Source organism: Panicum virgatum, chromosome 9N, assembly GCF_016808335.1.
Source record: "Panicum virgatum strain AP13 chromosome 9N, P.virgatum_v5, whole genome shotgun sequence".
Classification (NCBI taxonomy): Eukaryota; Viridiplantae; Streptophyta; class Magnoliopsida; order Poales; family Poaceae; genus Panicum; species Panicum virgatum.
This window is the reverse complement of record NC_053153.1, coordinates 8,291,930-8,313,242: the sequence shown is the minus strand read 5'-3', so window position 1 is coordinate 8,313,242 and position 21,313 is coordinate 8,291,930. Positions and strand designations below refer to the sequence as shown.

General features: G+C 46.6%; 2 protein-coding genes across 3 annotated transcripts; both read right to left on the bottom strand.

The window, feature by feature from the left end:
• Positions 1–8,524: 8,524 nt before the first annotated feature.
• On the bottom strand, positions 8,525–16,177 carry LOC120690144. Its single transcript, XM_039972670.1, has 10 exons — positions 15,582–16,177; positions 13,761–14,025; positions 12,495–13,420; positions 11,997–12,420; positions 11,734–11,915; positions 11,012–11,168; positions 10,705–10,932; positions 9,984–10,334; positions 9,383–9,484; positions 8,525–9,285 (listed from the first exon to the last, which is right to left on the bottom strand). Exons 1-10 carry the CDS (start codon positions 16,025–16,027, stop codon positions 9,055–9,057), a joined length of 3,312 nt encoding a protein of 1,103 aa, XP_039828604.1. The 5' UTR covers positions 16,028–16,177; the 3' UTR covers positions 8,525–9,054.
• Positions 16,178–16,683: 506 nt separating this feature from the next.
• LOC120690143 (stem-specific protein TSJT1-like) lies at positions 16,684–20,029 on the bottom strand. Of its 2 annotated transcripts, none has more exons than XM_039972668.1 (4): positions 19,682–20,029; positions 17,527–17,767; positions 17,302–17,422; positions 16,684–17,165 (listed from the first exon to the last, which is right to left on the bottom strand). In XM_039972668.1, exons 1-4 carry the CDS (start codon positions 19,888–19,890, stop codon positions 16,972–16,974), a joined length of 765 nt encoding a protein of 254 aa, XP_039828602.1. In that variant the 5' UTR covers positions 19,891–20,029; the 3' UTR covers positions 16,684–16,971. The 2 variants fall into 2 exon arrangements, with proteins under 2 accessions (XP_039828602.1, XP_039828603.1); XM_039972669.1 differs by lacking the exon at positions 19,682–20,029 and adding an exon at positions 19,554–19,639.
• Between the last annotated feature and the right edge of the window lie 1,284 nt (positions 20,030–21,313).

The window sequence follows — 21,313 nt, the reverse complement described above, 5'->3', positions numbered from 1 at the left end:
ACATTTATTAGATTGATAAGCACACTTGTGGTGCCCTTGGTCATTGTGTCATATGAAAATATATCTATCAAAACTGAATGGAGGGAGTATTTTCTACGCAGGCAAAGCCTGTGGCATATCCTGCATGCATGGAGTTCAAATCCTAGTACCTACAATTTGCACACAAGCGCCAGTGCTTCCCATTAGGGATGGATTGTGGGGTATGTAGTTTGACGTGTCAGCGGGCACACACGGGGCTTTGTTATTATCGAACATTTTTAGGCACCATGTGATATCATGAGAAGAACAAAATCTTTAGCAAACTCGATCATGGATGATTTTTTTAGTTAAATTAAGACTGAGGACGACAATGCTAATTTATTTGGATTTTTACATCACTAATTGATTTGGAATGGTGCAGCTCTAACCACACGCTTAGGTTTGATTCTTTATAGAGGCAACATTATCCTCCTTCAGAGAGATATAATTTTTTTTGAAGAAAATCTCCAAAGAGAGGTCGAGGTATTACTTCTCCAAAGAGAACTGTAACACTAGTTTTATCTTCTCAGCCTTGAACGAGGATGTGCCTTGAAGGCATGTGCTATGCTGATAGACATGCTCCGAGATATTTGGAAAGACATGAAGTGAGTTATTTATCAAATATAAATATTCTGAGGAAGCTGGATGCTTTCTTTGACAATTACAAAGTATCCCCCCCCCCCACTTTAGTATTTTTTTAATCTTTCTATCAAATGATGGTCGGTAACAATATCATTTTTTGTAGTGAAAATACTACTAGTCAAGCCATTTATTTTACTAAACGAAGCAACTAAGTTACAAAGTATAGATGGGATAAACCATCCTACTGAGATGTTAGGAACTATGTTGACACCTCGACGCAGAGGATCCTCCTTTGCTCTTTGAATTATTGGCGGCCTTTTGTACCTTTGCAAAGCACGATCTCCTTCTGTGGGTCCTTGTTAGCAGAGTCTTTATCCACTAGCAACATACCTCGTCTTACCGTGGATTTAGAGAGATACTATCGCTTGTTGGCAGAGTCTGTATCTGCTAGCAATATCGCCTTACCGCAGTGGAACGTGGATTTAGAGCATCTCCAACAGAGTAGTTATACTAGTTTGGTTAGCTAAAAAAAATAGAAACACCCCTAAAAACTGGATCCAACAGACTCTGTAAAGTTATCCTCTCGCTATCCCGTTATCCATCCCGCATCCTTCGCTAGTGAAACATACCGACGCCCTTGGCTCGGTATCATCTGTTTTTCGCGGGCCCCACCCGCTGCAGAGGAGGACGCGGAGCTCCCGTCGCCGCGCGCTGAGGAGGACGGAGCGCCCTGCCGCCGAGGAGGATGGAGCCCGCCGCCGCGCGCCGCTCCGGCGAGCGCCCCACCGCCCTGCGCCGCTCCGAAGAGCACCCCGCCGCCGGGCACCCCTCCGTAGCCTCCCTCCCGCCTTGCCGCGTTGGTGTGCATGGATCTGGGCGGTGGAGCGCGGAGCTGGCTGCGTCATGCGTAGACTGTAGACAGCTCGGTAGCTGCGGCGCGCGAACCTGGGCGGCGGTGCTCCCGGACCTGGGCTCGGGCACAGCGACCGCGTCGGCAGGCAGGACGTTCGCGTCGAGGTAGCGCAGCGCGGCGACACCGTTGTCGTAGGCGACGGCGCCGAGGTCCCGGCAGAGGCGGCGGCAGAAGGCGTCGGCGGAGTGCACCCCCACGGCGTCCGGGCTCAAGCTGGTGCCGGCCTTGAGGGCGTAACGCTTGTTGGGGAGCGGCGGAGATATGAGCTGTGATCACAAAGTTGCTGGGTCGACCGGGTCGAGGAACGGGGTTGAGGGTCGAGGGACGTCATTTTATAAAATTATGGTACGAAGGGGGTATATTTCTATGGAACGATAAATTATTATGTGGAATGCGACTCTAATTCATCCGGGTCGATGCGTCTTTAAAAAGACAAAAACTATATATATATATATATGCTACTAATGAAGAAACTAATCTGCACAAGCATATAAGAAACATATAAAATAGTACATTTAGATCATACTACATGTACTCAGCTTATTATCTAATAAAAACCACCTCAATCCGCTATCAATAACCTTCTTATCCCAATTAAATCTGCTATCAATGGGGCTGCGACCCCTCTCAAACCGGGACGCGATCCAACCTTGAATGGGACACTGACCCTCTTCGACCCCGACCCTCGAATCGGAACGGCGTTCCCGGGGCGTGGGACGAGGCATCGACCCCGAATTCTGTAACTATAGCTGTGACGGCGGAGGAGCTAGGACCTAGGAGATTCTCAGTCCGATTTGGATAAAGGAGAAGAAAAAAAATCGTATGACGAGCCCAATTTGCCGAGTCTGTTGGAATGTACCAACATATGGAGAGGAAATCCTAGCTTAATGACTAGCTAAATGGGAATTTAGCTAATCTGATTTGGAGCATCTCTTAGAGATGCTGTTAGGCAGAGTCTTTATCTGCTAGCAACATACCTCATCTTACCGTCGTGGATTCAGAAGATACTACCAACATCTTAAATTACAATTCGTTTTGTTTTTTCTAGATACATATATTCTGCTATACATCTAGATATACACTGTGGATCTATTTATTTTAGCTGCAACTTTTTGAAGCTTTTCTGAAAAATTATTGCTAGCTTTTGCTTCTTAAAAGTCAATAATAGCTTTTAGAAGATCTTTAATTTTTTTTGGACTCAAAACGCTATAAAAAGCATAGAAAATCGAGTTTTTTCAGCTTCCTATACAAACTCAGTTTTTCTGAACTTTTAGTTTTCTGTAAGTCACACGAGAAGTTCGTTGTTTGCTTAAACTTTTTGAAAAGCTATCTAGAAGGTCAAACAATCAGAATTTTGAGGGACTACTTGGTTCACAGCCATCATTTGCCCTGCCACACGCGCCACAGCCACCCCCACCGTGGCTGGCCATGCATCTTGTGGTGGCCAAAATCACTGCTAGACTGCCACACTCAGTCTTTCTCTGTGGCTCGTCGAACGACAAGTAGGAGAAGGAAAACGACAGGAGTATGAACTTATGGCTGCCACTGCAAAAAGCTGAACCAAACAACTGCCTTTGCTTTGTGGCTCGCCGAACCTTACGCAGGCAAGGTGTGTCTGTGAACCAACAGCCCTTTACCGTGTGTTTGGTTGGGGGTTGGGGCGGGTTGGGATGGAGCGAACCCGCTCCCATAGCTGTTTGGATGGAGATCAGGAGAGTGGGTTGGCTCCAGAGTAGAATATTCTCCTCAGATGCGGGTTCCACTCCTCCCTCAAAATCTGGCGAACGGAGCCGCTCCAACCGCGTCCGCGTCTCCCGTCGCCCTCTCCGTCTTCTCCGTCGCACCTCTCTCCTCCCTCCGCGGCCACGGCGGCGGCGAGCAGCGGGCCGAGCTCACGGCCGCGGGACGGCGGGACAGCGCTCCTGCGCCGCACCTCTCTCCTCCCTCCGCGCTCATGGGCGAGCGCCGCGCTCCCTTGCCCCCTGCTCGAGCGGCCGCGACCATGGGCGAGCGTCCGTGGCGGCCAAGCTTGCCCGCGGCTGCCCGCGCCCGCGGCGGCTCGCGCCCGGCCAGGGAGGGGAGGGAGAAGGGGGTGGGGGGGCGGCGCCGGCCAGGAGGCGGCCCGCGGCGGCTCGCGCCCGGCTCGCGCCCGGCCAGGGAGGGGAGGGAGAAGGGGGTGGGGGGGCGGCGCCGGCCAGGAGGCGGCCCGCGGCGGAGCGCCGGCCCGCGGCGGCTCGCGCCCGGCCAGGGAGGGGAGGGAGAAGGGGGTGGGGGGCGGCGCCGGCCAGGAGGCGGCCCGCGGCGGAGCGCCGGCCCGCGGCGGCTCGCGCCCGGCCAGGGAGGGGAGGGAGAAGGGGGTGGGGGGCTGCGCCGGCCAGGAGGCGGCCCGCGGCGGAGCGCCGGCCCGCGGCGGCTCGCGCCCGGCCAGGGAGGGGAGGGAGAAGGGGGTGGGGGGCGGCGCCGGCCAGGAGGCGGCCCGCGGCGGAGCGCCGGCCCGCGGCGGCTCGCGCCCGGCCAGGGAGGGGAGGGAGAAGGGGGTGGGGGGGCGGCGCCGGCCAGGTGGCGGCTCGCGCCCGCGGCGGAGCGGCGGCCCGCGGCGGCTCGCGCCGCAGAGGAGGTCGGGGCCGGCGAGCACCGCAGGGCAAGGCGGGGGGCCGGGCGCACGGGCTGAGGGAGAAGACAAGGGAGAAAAAAAAATGAGAGATTGACAGGTGGGGTCCATTGGTGGCAAATGGGACCCTCATTAACGGTGTTATCGTGCCATCCAACCCGTATTTCCAATTCCTCCAACCAAACATGAAATGGGTTCACTCCGTCCCCAAAATCAAAAGTACAACCAAACAATGGATGGGTCGGCTCCGTCCCCAAAATCCGGGTTGGATCCAACCCAACCCATTCATCCCGCAACCAAACACACGGTTAGTCTTTCTCAGTATAGTTCATCAGTACTGACGTATTTGACCATGGAATTAAAGATGCTGCAGGCTGAGAAATTGCGTGGACGGCGAGGGCGGACAAAACAACCACGCGACCACGGTCCACGGGAGTACTCGAATCCGAGAACAACAGCAATGGCATTGCCCAGCAGTCAGCACGACACGTCTGCATGTCCTGCGACTTGGCCTGTCTAGACGTTACGTGTAGAGGGAAACAAACGACTCTGATCATTCTGATTGCTCGGCAGCTGGGCTGTCATGGATCGCGCAAGCTACAATGACGGGGACGCGTTCTGCCCAACAATTCCCTCTCTCTTTTTTTTCAGAAACGCCCAACAATTTTTTGACGTGCGAGTCACCTTGCAATTTTGCGGGTGTGTTTATCCCCAATCTCCTCCAAACTTTCCAAATTTTCCATCACATCGAAATCACATCGAAACATTAAATATAGCAAATGACTCATGCATGGAGTACTAAATATAGGTAAATAAAAAAATAATTGCATAGTTTTGATGTACGTTGCGAGACGAATCTTTTGAGTCTAGTTAGGTCATAGTAGGGTAATATTTACTACAAACAAACGAAAAGTGCTACAGCGTACTACAATGTCCAATGTGACTTTTTCTACCCGTTTTCCAGGGATCTAAACACAGTCTGCATTGTTTCCGTCAGCCTCAACAAACGGACGAGCCAAACAGTCAGAACAGACAGTGAGGGGCAGCGGTCGCGCCGCCCCAGACGTACGGTTGCGACTCGGCACCAACCACACGCGACGGCGACGCGAGACAGCGGGCACGAGGGGCCGCCGTCGCGGCCTCGGCGTCGGCGGCAACCTCCGCCATTCCGCCGGCGGCTGGCGGCCGGGTAGGCCTAGGCAGTCGGCACTGAGTCACTGACCCTCACCTCACCTGCCGGCGTGGTCGGCCCGTTTCGTCCCTGTCCGGGGAGGCGGGGACGGCGCGGTTCAGCCCCGCCTCTCATATTCACAACGGGTCGGGCTGGGGAACTTTTTAGGATTCAGATTTGTCTCATCCCCATGACCCCATCTTTCTATATTAAGGGTCTATTTAGTTTCTAAAAATTTTGCACAGTACTCGTCACATCAAATTTTCGGACATATACATGGAGCATTAAATATAGTTGAAAAAACAACTAATTATATAGTCTAACTGATTAGCACGAGCTGAATCTTTTAAGCCTAATTAGTTTATAATTGAACATTATTTGTCAAATAATAACGAAATATGTTACAATACCAAAATCCAAACTTTTTCAACAACTAAACACACCCTAATATTTTGAGTAAATTGGTAGTCCCTCCGTCCCAAAATTGAAGTGAAATATAATACAGTAATCGATTGCTCTTCTAGCTATAGCCATTGTTGTTTTGAAAACATCTACAACAGCTCGTGCATACAGTATACCGAATAGTTGCCGCCTTGCCGCTTGCCGGACGACACCATCTGACATGCCGTGGCTTCGCGTGTAAACCGGGCATACACCTGTACGTCTCCCGGAAGATGTTTAAGCGATAGTATGTCTCAAGGCCCACGACGGCCCACCTGTTATATACTGTGTTGCCATCGGCCCATGTAAAAACTAACACCTCAGCAGACCAAGGAGTGAGAGGAGTAGCAGCCCATGCACGGACAGCACAGGCACATCGTAGCAAAGGTGGTAGGTATGCTATCTTCTTTTTATTTTTCTTTTAATCTATGCCAATATTTTTTTCTAAATATCCTATGGCCTAGTATATGTGGAAAATTATATTAAAATATTCAATATTATAATATACTAGATTCAACAATCATTCAGATTTAGTTCAACAATTTTAATAAACTAATTCAACATTTTATGCTGGGTTGTTGAAGCTGTATATAAAAAAATGTTGAATGTATATATTCCATATATTGATTTTTTTTTAAAATAAAAAATATAAATCTTATTTTTGTTGCATTAATTCTAAACAGCATGATGGTTCAAACGAAATCGAAAAACGGACTTATGGTTCAAGAGAAAAATGCATTTTAAGGCAGCCAATCAGTTAAACCCCAACCCACTTGACCAACCCTGTCGCGACACCTGTCACCCTAGTGTGGAAGCTTCATAGCAAACTACCTTCCGGAAGATGTATAGATTTTCCGTGTAAACCCACCTTCCTATGCATCATCAATTTAGTTGACAGTACAGTTGGTTCCGGTCCTACCGATAGTACATCCAGACATGTGGTCGGACCCTAACCTATAGGGGCTCACCGATCAAACGAGTGTCAACACACCAAACAAACAGCATTGCGATGCCAAGCACACTGAGCTTGCATTGGCTTCTTCTCCTTGTGAAGGGCTCGGTCTAGGACGTTGCCATCTATCCTAGCCTGCTAACCAATCAGCATTCAGTAAAGCTTCCCTGCAGCGTGGCAACTGGTGATCAGTGTGTTCGCGATTGCAGGTGGAGAGTGAGAGATGCAAGGGTAAAGTAAGTACATGTGCTCATCACCTGATTACCTTGATGATCTGGTTTTGTCGCTGGCCGCAGTAGTGGTGCTAGTGGCACCTTGGCCGGCCGGACATCGACGTGCCCAGAGGGAAAGAGTGAAACTGTCACAGCATGATCTAACACCACCGCCCAAAATAAGCCTCAGCGCAGCGACCTCGCCATGCCATGCCATGGCATCGCTTGCGCCCCCACACGAGTTAGATCATGCTGGCAGCTTCACTCTTTCCCTTGGGCACTCACATTCCCCCCGTAGAGCGCGCGCGCGCGCCGCGCGGGAGGGAGAGATCGAGAGATCCTCCCATGGCGGATTCGCAGGGTGCGCTCCGGCTCGAGCTCCCGGCCCCCACCCATGGCGCGGCAGCTCATACAGGCAGAGAGAGCTAGGATCACACCACATGGCCGCCCACCCGGCCGCCGGTTATATAGAGACGGATCGCCGGGCGGGCAGGGATCGGGCACATGGGCGGGTTGGCCGAGGCTCGCGGTCAAGAGGGCGCGGCGCCCCTAAACAATGCTCGTCCTGTCTGACGCTGACCCTGCCGCCGCTGCCGCTGCTGCGAGCGCGAGGGGGGATCCGAGACGCACGCGATGCCGTTGCCAGCCAGCGCTACGGCCGGCGGCGAACTGGCTGGCAGCCGGCCGCGCGAGCGGCCAATCGGCGCGAGGTCAAACGGGAGGCCAGCACATGCGCCGATGCGCGCGCCAGGAGGAGCGCGGCCCTGTCGTGGCGCGACGCGGGGCCGCGGGGGAGGCGAACATGGCCTGCCCCTGCCGCGGGGGATTTAACTGCCCCGGCTTTGTCCTCGCCTGCAAACAAATTCCGTCTCGAGAAGCCAAACCGCGAGTTTTTTAAAAACGGCGTGGACTAGAAGTGGAGGGATTGGTCCATGCAGAGATGCACGATAGTCAAAGATCAGGGCCGTGTTTGGTTACCAAATTCAAAATTCCAAAAAAAAAAATTCGACACCTGCATGGAGACTTAAATCTAGACGAAATAAAAAACACATTGCGACTGCTGTCTGTAAATAGCGAGACGAATCTAATGAACCTAATTAGGATATAATTAGATGCTAAATTGCTACAGTAATGCTACAGTAACAATCTCTAATGACGGATTAATTAGGCTCATTAGATTCGTCTCGCGATTTACAGACAAGTTCTATAATTATTTTTGTGAATAGTCTATGTTTAGTACTTTAAATATGGAAAAATGTCTTTTTCAAAAACTTTACAGAGCGCAACCAAACACGGCCCAGGCCTCTGCACTGCAGGCCGTAGGTGCTGCTTAAAATATCCTGATAGGGTTTTGTCGTGCAAGGATGATAAATACTCCTACACAAGGTTAGAGTTAATAAGATCCCTGAACAAACTCGCATCAGGACAATCGTGTAATGCTCTGTTGAAGCCCAACTTCTCATCGGCTGCGATTAAGAACTGCAGTGCACCGTCCCGTGTTTTAGTTTCAGTGCAATGGATGATAACCATTTCACGACGCCTATAGGCAATTAACACTGGTAAAATTGTAGGGCACAGCCTGACCGTAAGATAGTAAAAGTTCCCCAACAGCTGATGCCGAAAATGGCGTGTGAACCAAAACGAATAACCTCACGAAACAGTAACTCAGCTCAGCAGTCTATTGTTACATACACGGATGACCACCGGTAATTGGTGGACTTACAGTTGCACAAAAAATAAATAAAAATGCACATACTGAAGACAATTTGCCTCGGTCCTAAATTAATAACTCAAGATAACATCAAATGATGATGATGATATGGAAAAAAAATGGATGACATGACACATACAATGATACAAGATCATATGACTACTACAACAGGTGAACCCAGATGACGTGCCGCTACAAAACTGACCGACTCAGGAGGAGCTCTGGCGACCAAAGTTGCTGATTTGGTCCCACTCTTCATGTTCTAACTGCCCACCACCTGAACAGCCACTAACGGAGCAGCGAAGTGGCCATTGTGCTGGCTAGAGCTTAAACCGCTGACGATGGCCAGATCAAATGGCCTGCGGAAACCACCCACCTTGGCTTGCCCCGTTTGTTGCTCTGGTTCACTACATCCAGTAGTTTTTGTTTTAAGATCCAAAGTTTCACCTCATGTCATAACATGTGGGTAACGAGCACAGTGAGTTGTAAATTTGCTCAGCTTTGGGGCGCATGGATGCAGTCCCTCTGGTACACTGATAGAAGAGATCTATCAGATGTCTCAGTTTATCTGCATGAGCATCAGATGTGATCCCTAACTTCAGCCTAGTAACTGGCTCATCCATCGTCCAGAATGCTTCTAATTCCTGAGTTAGCCTTGGCCTTTGTTTCTTCCTCTGAAGAGATAGTTTAGCAAAATGGTTATACATTCATATGCAACCACTAGAGCAACTACAAAAACAGTAATTTGCTGCTGATATAAAGGGGCCTTACCATTATGAGATCATATATTTCCGAGTCAGGAAGTCCCTGGTAGGGTGTCCGAAGTGTAAGCATCTCCAATAAAAAACATCCGAATGACCAGATATCTACTTCCTGCATCCAAGAAATATCTAATCAGATAACTGAGCATCTTGGTGATTTGGATGGGATGGGGTAGATCTGTGGATGTTTGACTAGCATACTATTGCAGGTACCTAGGGGGCTATGTATTAACACAAACACAGTTATTCGATTCAAATGGACCTCAATTTAAATTGAAGTGGATTTTGCAATGGATTCCAATAGATATGCAGACACTGGCTGCCAGGAACAAACAAATGCATGGCATGTCCAGTGATCAGAGTAATGCTTGACGTATGAATAGATGTCTCCGCAAGATGTATGCAAAATTTGCTACTGCAAGCTAATTGATGCCCATCTTAGAACATATTTAAAATTGAAGCCACGTTTGAAACATTGGTATACTCAACTAAAGCATATCCATAATACAAGTTGTAGAGAACACAAATATCAGCAAAGTTCCCCAACAAATATGCAGAACGATTGAATAAATATTCTGAATAAAAAAACAGAACTACAAACAAATTCTTACCAGTCCATAATGGTGCTTTTCATGCATGGCCTTAAGAACCTCTGGAGCCATCCAGCAAGGTGTCCCGACACAAACATTAGGTGGATCTGTACCAAGGTGAGATATACAGCATGTATGGGACAAAGAATGCAAAGGAATCGATCTGTCAAAATCAGTGAGTTTGACAACAGGTGCGCCAGCATTCCTCTTAGAATCCAGATCAACCAAAACATTCTCACTTTTTATGTCCCGGTGAATAATAAGCTTCGTGTGCATCTCCAATAATGCACAAGAAACTTCCCGAGCAATGTAAAACGCCAGATCAATGGGTACACACTTCTTGCCCTCCTTCAGTAGCTTTGTCAAATAGCCCTAATGAGAAAATAGCAGGTTCAGTACCAAAGCTTATGTTAACTGATGTATTGAAAAAAAAAAAGTGAAATTGGTGGTCTTGCCCTTACATTGTGATGTCCTCATTTTTTTCAACTTTATGATTTTGCCCTTACTATTCACAAGTCAACTTGATTTTACCCCTAGTCAAAACGATTTTGCCCCTGTTTTGGCTGTTGAGTAGGGGCAAAATCAAGTTGACTAGGGGCAGAATCGCGTTGACTTGTGAATAAAAAGGGCAATACCACAAAGTAAAAAAAAAAGGCAACATCACAATTGCGCTGCAAAGTAGGGGCAAAAACACAAATGCCGCCCAAAAAATACAGTTTCTTAAACAAGACAAATGATTCACCTTGAGAGAACCTCCATTTACATACTCCATTAATATTATCGATTGCAATATCCGGTATTCTTTATCACCATCGACTTGAACCCATTTAGATGAAAGTTGATGTCCATATATGTCCACTATGGACCTGTGCTTCCTTAATGCACCCAGCATTCTTACTTCCCCCAGAAGCTTGTATTCAAAAAGTTTAACTTCATCATTTGAGGCACGGCGAGTATCTAGATATCGTATCTGCAATTGAAAACAAAGTCAAATAACTAAACCAAACAAAATAATTCCAACTAAAGAATAAAGGTGAAAGAACAAAAACCTTTGCTGCAGCATCAACAGCACCAATTTTACAGTGATAGACAGTACTAGAAGCTGTAACTTCAATTTCCTTGCATGATGAGACAGATGGGAAAGAACACCGAGGAGTATAGCCCTCATCATCAAGTGCAATCTGAAGTCGACTGAGGGGTACATACCTGAAACCGCATGAAGATAATGGGTTAATCAAACATAGGGTAATGATCTCGGATTCAGAAAGAACCTGCGTGTAGCATGTAATGATGTAATACTTGTGCTCAACGCCTCCCTGAAACAGCACGACTAATATGCAACACTAGATCAGCGGACAAGATCCCCTACCATCAGGTCAACAAAATAGTAAAGGATTAAAAGAGTATCTAGAAGCCATTTTGCCAAATGAAGAATTTTCTGAATGAAAACTGTGAGGTAGACAAACAGCTGGACAGGTCAAATTTTGAATATACCATTCTTTTAAAGACAGGACCCCCACTCTCGGCATTTATTTAAATCACTAGTTAAGCTACTAAAATATACATAGAACCTAAAAACTTGAAATTAACTGCTTTAGAAATATGTATAATGTAGAATTTTGTATGCCATATTTTCTGCTTGAGACAACATTAGCATACACTTATTGCATGATGCAATCAATATAAATTCAACAGATAAAAATAGTGGGAAAAATGGAAGCTACCATGACGGGTGCTTACAGAGTAAGAACAGAAATCGCAAGATGCTCACCTGCAGAAGTACTCTGGATCTGTCTCTTCCTTTATGTTGGTGGGGTAACAAGCATCAACAATCATCCTTACCCATCCATTTGCTTTCCTAACAGGAACAACATTCCAAGCATGTGGAGTGTAGTCAAGATGGCCCCTCACAAGCTCGCAAGGAATCGGAGGATCCGCCCGATCACACAAATACTGCAAATAGTATGGTTGCAATATTCAAACTTCAAAGTGCAAACACAAAATGAAACTTGGTACAGGGAGCAGGAGAACTACCTTCATTAGGACAGCTCGGTGCCTACAAACACCAAACTGCAGTGCCCCTATAGGTACAATACCCGAATTTCTTCGTTCCTTGATGATATGTATTGATCTATTACACAGACCAGTAAAATCAAAGTGCCCGGATAGGGTACTGGTCTGCTTAGAAGCTTCGTTGTTGTCGCACATGTTTCCAGCAGAACAAGTACAAACAAAAGGCTGTTCCTTCCTCAAGCTAACTATTGCTCTCCGAGTTCTCCCAAGAGAGGCGCTTCGGTCACAACCACCAAAGCAGTCAGAAACAAACAAAGCAAGCACTGATGCTCTCAATAAATCATGGCCTGCATCTTCATCCAATTCGAAAGAGCTTGGCCTTCTCAAATTAGATAGCAATAATTGTGCTGAAGAAGCAATTGCATCCAATTCTTCATCTTGTTCTCTAAGTAAAGCAAGGAATATTAGAACATACAGCACGAGAAAATCTGCCATACATGGATATGAATGGGGACTAACCTGTCCAAAAGAATAACTTCACGTGCATACAACCCCAGACTCCTTTCGTACTCCTCTAATGACATGAAGGGCATATCTCGGCCTGCATCATAAAAGCCATCTGGTAGATGGTCATCTATGCTACAAAATGATTCCACACTGTACTTGTATGAAAGTTTTGAGCGTTCATCAATTGCTCGAGGGCATTTGCTCGGTTTAGGATTGTTGTCCATATCAGGGTGCCTTTTAGATTTTGAAGCAAACTTGGACGTCACTGAAGAGTTCCCTTGAGGGATCTCAACATCATGGGCGGATGAAGCTGTATCATCTAGTTCATTTTCAACCTTGCCGATTCTGACTCTGCTGAAAAAAGTAGGCTCCGCACTAATACAAGAATTCTCATCATGGTCATGGTGAACTCTCATAATGAATCCAGGTTTCTCCTCATCATAATGGTCCTGTAACATCATGCCACTATCTTTTGCAAGCCCATCCAAGTCATCATCGACTATTGAAGATACATCTTCAGATATAGAACTCGTTTCTTTCAACGAATCCTGTACAGATGTTTCTTCGTCATCATGTAAACTAGGACATTCATCTTCAGCCATGTTCACAGCCATTTCATCTATGTATTTTTCATTCAGCTTGCTCCTGCTTGACTCAAGACGCTCCTGGCGAGCTTGTTGTTGCCGGCAATCGCGTCTCCTCCAACCCTTCTTCATTTTCTGTGGGGCATGGTGTTTTAAATTTGGGGAAGCTTCTGGTTGCAAGCATAAAAGCGCAGCTTCAGAAGAACAACTTGAAATTCTTGATTCTGCTAAACTGTTCATGCTTGCTACACCTGAGGACTTTAGCTTACCACCCTTCATGGCATTCTCAACATTTCCCCTCATGTCGCAGCATATCCATGAGGGAATAACATAAGAATGGGAAAGCCTATTACACTTGAAACAGAAAATAAAGTGTCACTGTATGATATTTGAATTTATAAGCACAACATCCATGATATAAATTAAATAGCATCAGAGAGTAAGTATAACATCATTAGTGTAAACAAAAGTGCTCTCCCCCATAAAACAAACAACCCTACCATGGTTTACTTTGGGGCTAAATACCTCCTCAAACACATCTCCCCTTATATTTTCATTAAACTTTAAATGGATAGCACAAAATATGTGTAGCCCACTATTGCTAAACTGAACCCCAGAACAACAAATTCACAAAAACATGACATTTTACTCACTCGTGACTCATGAAAATAGGCTTAGCAAATGGATGATATACCTGAAGGTTTAAATACTGCAGTGTAAGCATACAAACAAGTTCAACTGATCCAAGAGAAGTCAATCTGTTGTTTGATAAGTCAAGGCTTTCAAGACATCTCAAAGAGGAGATTCCTGGTGGTACATCCACCAACTTATTATTGGTCACTTTAAGGAACTTCAGTGCACTCAACTCAATTATACAGTTAGGCAAGTTCTTCAGTTTGTTGAAAGAAAGGTCAAGTTCTTGGAGCTTCCTGAGGGAGCCAATCTCAGGAGGGAGGTACCTGAACATTGTGGAAAGAAAGATACAATGTCATTTCCTTCATCTGTATGACAAGGATAACGATAATTAACTCAATATAACATAGGAAAGGAGTCGTAACTAGAACTATTTTTAGGCCCTGCTCTTCCTTATCAACAGTCTAAACAGCAGTTCAGAGTAACCAGATGCTATGCATCAATCTGCATCTAACTGAAACTATGTTATCGTGCTTATTTATTCCGCTAACAGTCTACAAACAAGGAAATCCACATGCTGTAAACTTTAACACAAGCCATTTAAGGGAAACATGAAAACTGCTAGTTATGGCAAGCAACCAAAATAGTAGTTGACACAACAAGCGAATTCAGTCAGTTACTCCAATCATTAAAACAAACACACACACACACACACACACACACACTTCTGACAACAACACGGTCCCCAAAAACATTGACTATGACCACTGATTTGTAACCAAATGAAATTTTTAGATGAACCCACCTATATAATTTTCGTGTATCCATTCTGAATATTCATAAATGGTCAAAGTTCGACTGCTGCACATATCACAACATGTGCACAACAGAGACTTGGCGGACTAGGAGTTTGATAGACCATAATTTCAACATTACATTTACCCAACAAAATTTGGTTCTAACCAAAAAAACGAGCACATCAAGGAATCAGCTTGGAAAAACCAATTCTATCATTGTGTTCATACCACATAGCACTGGTGCTCATTTAGCAAAGGTACTGTCTAACTGGGTTGAATCACCATTGTGTTCACAACATGTGGCAGTGGTTGTGTTCAATTAGTAAAAGGTTCTGTCTAACTGGCTCAAAACATCATCATTTCCACTCCAGAAATTAAGACTCTAACCTATATCCAAACACATGAAACTTTATGGAGCCATTTGATGGCCCTTCCAGCGATTCAGAAATTTAAAGGTTCCACACTGTCCATGGCTCCCATTATATTTTCAACAATAAGGGAAATTATGGTGTAAATCAGTAATCAACCATCTAAATTGAAGTCCACCAAGTCAGCAAGTCTCAGTCAATGGGTGCTCCACCACTACTGGCGCGAAGAGGCACAACAAATAGTGCACATGCATGCTAGTGTATTTTAAACATGAATAGCAGCTAGCTGCAATTCAGTATTTTTCTACCGTGATAGATTGAACAGTAGATAGATCGATTAAAAAAACTGAAGCGTGGTAAACTAGCAAGTACTATGACAGAAGCAAAGTCACAAACCATATGATGAATGATCATTCCCTCTACCTAAATTAACACTTGGCAAAAGCAATCATGGTTAGCACTTAGCAGAAGGTACCTAGCAGGCTAGCATGGCAAAATTCAGCCTAACTACCCATCCAAGAATTGGCATTTACACCTCCCTACTCGTCATGCTACTGAATAAAAATACTAAAAAACCAGCAGAGAATACAGTAAACCAACCACATGTAAGCTTGAAATCACTGGGAAAGAACTGTAGCATTTACGCAAATTGTAATAAAAATCATTGGGCCAGTAAACACCACGAAAGGCACTGGGGATTGAGTTAGTGGCACGTACCTAATCGAGAAGTGGCATATGGTCAGCTTGGTAAGGCACTTGAGCCCGGCAACCTCGGCCAGTATGGAGCACGAGGACGGCCTGGGCGGCACCATTGAGAGCTCGAGCTCCTTGAGCGCCCGCATCCGGCGGAGCGGCGCCCCTGAGACCCTGGGGGCGGACACCTTGACCTGCAGACTCTCGAGCCCATCCAGCTCGCCGCTGGCGTCCGTGGGGAGCACCTCGACATCGTTGCCGAAGAACTTGAGCGACCTGAGGCCGCCTGCGCCGCCTATGGAGCGCGGGACGAGGTTGAACGTGTTGCGGTAGATGTATATCTCGCGGCCGCCGCCGGCGGGGGGCGTGGGGAGGGTGGCGAGGTCCCAGACGTTGCCTGCGACGTCGGCGGCGTCGGATCCGCGGGCGGGGTGGTCCTCGGCGTCGGGGACGGAGAAGTCCGGGGCCATGGGGCGCCGCCGGACGGCGGCGGCGGGGTTTTGGGCGGCGGAGCCTAGGGTTTCGTACGGGGGAGGAGAGAAAGGGGGAGGGGAAAGGGAGGGGAGAGAGAGAGAGAGAGAGAGAGAGAGAGACAGAGACGGAGGTGGGAATAAAAAGTTTTGTTTGTACAAAAAAAAGGAATGGGAGGAGTGCGTCGTGGGGACGCGACGCGACACGCGACTGCGCGAGCCCGAGAAGACGAAGCAACGAAGCTGGTGGGGACTCGGAACAACGCGTTTGGCTCGGCCGAGTTTTCACGGTTCGGAATAGGCCTACCAGGCAGGGAATGTATGAATTTGGCGCCAAGCCCAATATTCGTAATGGCCCAGGGCCCGAGGACAAAATTTTGCAGCCCATTGCTGGATTGATTTAGGTTTGTTCTTTCTCTCTTTTTTTTTTTGAAACGGAAGGTTTGTTATTTCATTGCCGTGTTTTTTTTCCTTTTATGTAAATCGAGAAATGTCGTGATGCCAACAGTATGTACAGAGCCAATACAGTAACACTCCCAATGTGTTGTATGATTGTATCCGAGACACATGCTCAGGTAATGAAATGCAGCATCGAGAAAGAGAATTGTGATAAAACTGCCCCCAAAGTACCAGCATCACGCAGCTATGAGTAATAATAAGGTAAAAACACGCAGCTTTACAAATTCACAGTACCAAGTGGAGCCTCTTATTCAGCTTTATTGAAACATGGGAGATAGATTTTGCGGATACATCTACCACCACCTGGGACACTCCGTAAGATTAGTATCAACACCACGACGACGTAGATAACCTCGGTCTGAGAGGCACACAGCGTTCAACAAATGCGTAAGGAACGTGGCAGAACTCAGCGTCTCAGCAGTTCATCAGATACACCGATCGGCATCCCAAAGAAGCCGGGGAAAGACAATGGAAGAAGCCGGCGGTCAGAACTGGTTCGACCAGTCGGCGGCGCTGCCGACTCGGGGGATGCTGGCGTCCTGCTTCTTCTTGGCCTCACTATCGACCTTGAAGGTGGAGCCGCACATCTGGCCCTGGCTGTCCACGCGCGGCACGGCCTTCACCTCGTGCAGCGGGTGCTCGTAGCTCTGCAGCCCGCCGGAGGTGGTGTAGAAGCAACCTAAGAGGATGGGACATGGACGATGAGTTGGTGACCACGGCGGCGTCACATCGCAGTGTTCAACTGAACTCTCATTTCTGAATGTGCGAGCATGAATGGATCAAATGGACAAATGCTGTTCTGGTGTTGTAGTTACCTTTGGGGAATGGCGCAAACGAGTTGCCGCAGCCGGTCTTGAGTAGCCCAGCGTCGTCAGAGAACACGAGATGGTCCTCAGAGTCGACGCCCCAGAAGAAGGGGATGCTGCCATCAGCATCCTGCATTCGGGCCATTGCAACTCAAGGATCAAGCCACTGTCAACAAGGCAGCAAATTTATGGTCCAAGAAGAAGAGATGGTTGGATTGCAATAGGCGAACTTACAGCAGCAACGAAGGTGGACTTTGACAGCGTGTCGTACAAGATGAATGCGAACTTTCCACTAAGATCTCTCACGACCTGGCTGGCAGGAACGGGACCCCTGTCCCTCAGGGTTCTGTAGGCCTCGATGAGGATAGTCACCTCATTCGCAGTCTTGCTCAGGCCGTAGTGCTGCTTCAGGTTTGCAATGTTCTCAATGTGCCCTTGGAACAGGCAGAAGATGTCATTCACAGCGCCAAACAACCTGGACAGGATAACAAGGCATTGAGTCAGGTAAATGTAATTAAAGAAATTGTGTGACAGCTAGTACCAGATAACGAAAGAATTATCGGGATCAATCACGATTCAAGACAAGTTTATTTTTTTGACAAGGACAAAATGATCTTGTCCAAAAAAAAAATTCTAGGGGATGCAGTTGATGGAATTCCTTACAAGCCTGAATGAAACCCTTATCTTTCCCATAGTTTTGACTTCCATCACTGCACCAATAGCATGACGCTTAAAAAAGAACGGGCTTGTGTTATTTTTCATATTGCACATGCCCATATAAGTCATCCCTATTTTGTATCTTAAAAGCTATGCAGGCTAATAATAGGATAGACAAGTAGAATGCACTTCGAGTTAGTTCAAAGGGACTCAACCCCCAACCTGTCCACTATCATTTTCATTTGCTGGAGAAGACGTGTTACTACCTAATACAAAACACTACCAGTCGCCATCAACCCTGTTTGAGCTGACAAGGAACAAATGCTTACAAATGTCAATTTGACATGTAATTCAGTTGTGTCAACAAGACATAGGCATGGTACTGGCCATCCTACCTCAGCATTACCTATTTGTTAAATGTTTTGAATGCAATGCCAGATATGACGTTAAAATAGCAGATGTAACACATAGAAACCGTGCAAAGGAAGATATAGAAACAGAAGGTTCAACCAAAGTTCTCATAAACATACCCCCCCCCCCAAATAATCAATAATTGAGAAGTTTAGCTTTACATTGGATAACAATAATACATGCCTGATGAGAGATGATTGGACTCCAAAGTCATGTTTATTTTTTAAATAAACCAAGCTCAGAATTCACAGCTAACAGTTTGAACTAAATGGCTCAGGATAATATAAACATAAATCTCTCAGCAACTTTAAAAGAAGCACTATGTACTAGAAGTATAGACATCCTAAATTTGTAAATGATCACATGATGTGACTGTGAATACTCTGAGAACTAGGGAATGTTTTTCTTCCTTCTCTCGTTGCTGCAAGCTGGATTGTTCAACTTCATCTCAGGAAACTAATATCATTCCTTAAGTATTACGTTGAAAATCCAATTTAGCACAGCCAATTTTACCTGATAAACATCAGTATGTAAATGAAAGCAGACTTAAAATAGAGCTATAAATAAGGTGTAGGTGGGTATGAGTAAGGAAAAACTTTATGCAAAGCATGGCATTGAGCTATTTTCTCTATGCACATCCACGAACTCAACAGGCCAAATATTTTTATAAACTTATAAACAGATAATACATCAAACGAAAAAACTAACTCTGCCACATTCTTTTTCTTTTTCTCGAGTTTACTCATTTTCGCTTGATTTGAGTCACAAGAAAGGACCAATTCACGAACAAACCACTGTGTTGATCACAGACGGTGCTGATTTGCTCAGGGGAAAGAAGAACAAAAAACGTGCTGACTCGACCAACTTTTTGACCAGATCTAAGCAGCCACAAGTGCTGACCTACCATTGCGGCGTAAAACACTCCAGATTTACCGGAGAAACGCTCACGAAAACAAAATCTGAACATAGTTATCCATCGTCTGTTACATCCTTGCAAAGAGGAAGTGCAAACCAACTTGAACCCCGCCACACACAAAAGAACACAGACGAAGAAATCTCGTCTGGAATCGGCACCGAAAGCACCAACAGGACTGATCGAAGCCCACATCGTTAGCTAGCAACAAGCAACCAAGGCAAGACAAGATCTCCAAAGATTCCAACCGAAACCTGAAAAAGTTCCACCCCGTTCCAACCTCTGCGAGCGAAGCGGCCACACATCACCGAATCTCGGGGCGAAACACACAAGCGCCAAGCATTTCCGCATCACCGAAGGCATCACAAGCACATATAGACGCAAGCACGGGCGGGGAGGGCACAGCACCTGGGGACGAGGGGGCTCTGGTTGGCCGCCGAGTATGCCAGCGCGCCGGAGGGGCCCAGGCTGACGGTGACGGCGCCGTCGTGCGCGGCGGAGAAGCCCTTCATCAGCGCGCCCACGCCGCCGGCCGCGGCAGCGGCCGCGCCAGCCACCGGCAGGCTGCGGAGGCCCTCCGGGTACTTGGCCACCGTGGGATCGAACACCGCCAGCATCTTCGCCCCCGTCCGATGCGACCTCTCCCTCCTCGCCTCGCTTTCCGTGCGCTGTCCTCTTCCGAGTTCCGACTCTCCCTCTTGCTTGTCTGTTGCTGGACAACGCAAACGCTGCGCATACAACAAGCGCCCACCAGTCAACATATAGTATACATCTTTTCGTCTTCCCATTTTGCCCTTTGGTCGGTTGGTAGGATATTTCTTTTTATTTTTTTGCTATGGGAAAACTACAAAGCCTTTTTTTCAGGTAGCAAACAGTCTCATTTATTTCCAGGGGACAAATGAGTGACTACATAATGTGTTTTATTCGATTTCTGCAAGGGTTGTTAGCCAAAAAAACAGAAAAAATAAGGCAAAGGGACTCTCGAGGAATTTGGACAGGCTGAATGAATCATGAGATGCAAAAGTGGTTGCAACTCATTGTAGATACAATCCGGGTTCATTTGCACCAGAAATGCCTATGTATTAGGCAAGGTTTCTCACCAATCACATTTCGGGGTAGTTTGGTCAGTTCGCTGGAAGCCTGGAACAAATGGTCCATTGTGCTTATCCGGTTATGCTTCTTATATTCCACGATATGCTGATGTGTAAAAGCGTACTATAACCTCTATTATCCTACTACTAAAGTCTCATTAGCACATGCGGAGAGAAAACCACAGTCTCATTTTTTTTAAAAAAAAACTAAAAACCACAGTCTCATTCATCTTGCTCTTCAAGTCTCAACTCCGTCCATTCGATCGATGCATTTCCCCCAGTTGATTACCTCGACTAGTCCCGCCTGGAACCACAGATTTCGGATAAATTTCTGCCAGATTTTTACATGGGAACGCCGTATGATTCTCGTGTTTGTCCAGTGTAGGGGGGAAAAGCGAACCATGGATCGCCCAAACCGAACAATACACATAGTGAGGGTCGATGTTTACTTGTCAGAACGAAAACCGACTACTGAACTCGGTTCGACGCGAGGACAATAAAATAATCCAACAACGCAAATATGGCGGGATCCGTGACTAGCACAACTGCCATCCGCTGAGAAAGGACGGTGATTGATATACTTTTTATTTTGCGTGGGTCCCAGTAGCCGATGTCCACACTGCATCTGTCGAAGGCTATCTCCAACTATTTCTCCTTTTCAACTCCCCCAAACGTACTATTTACTATATTTTACTACCTCTTTCTAAAAGATACATTCCCTATAACTCTTTCTCTCCAACCATTCTCCCATATCTATTCCCCCTATATACTATCACTCATTAACTAACTATTTATTTATCATTTTTGAATTTAAAAAATCATACAGTATTTGTATTGTCATAATACACATTATCATCATGTTACGGGGTTCAAACGGGATTAATATCGCGAAGAAACGGTGTGATTAGAATATAGAAAGAGTTAAAACTTATCCTATATATTCGAGGAG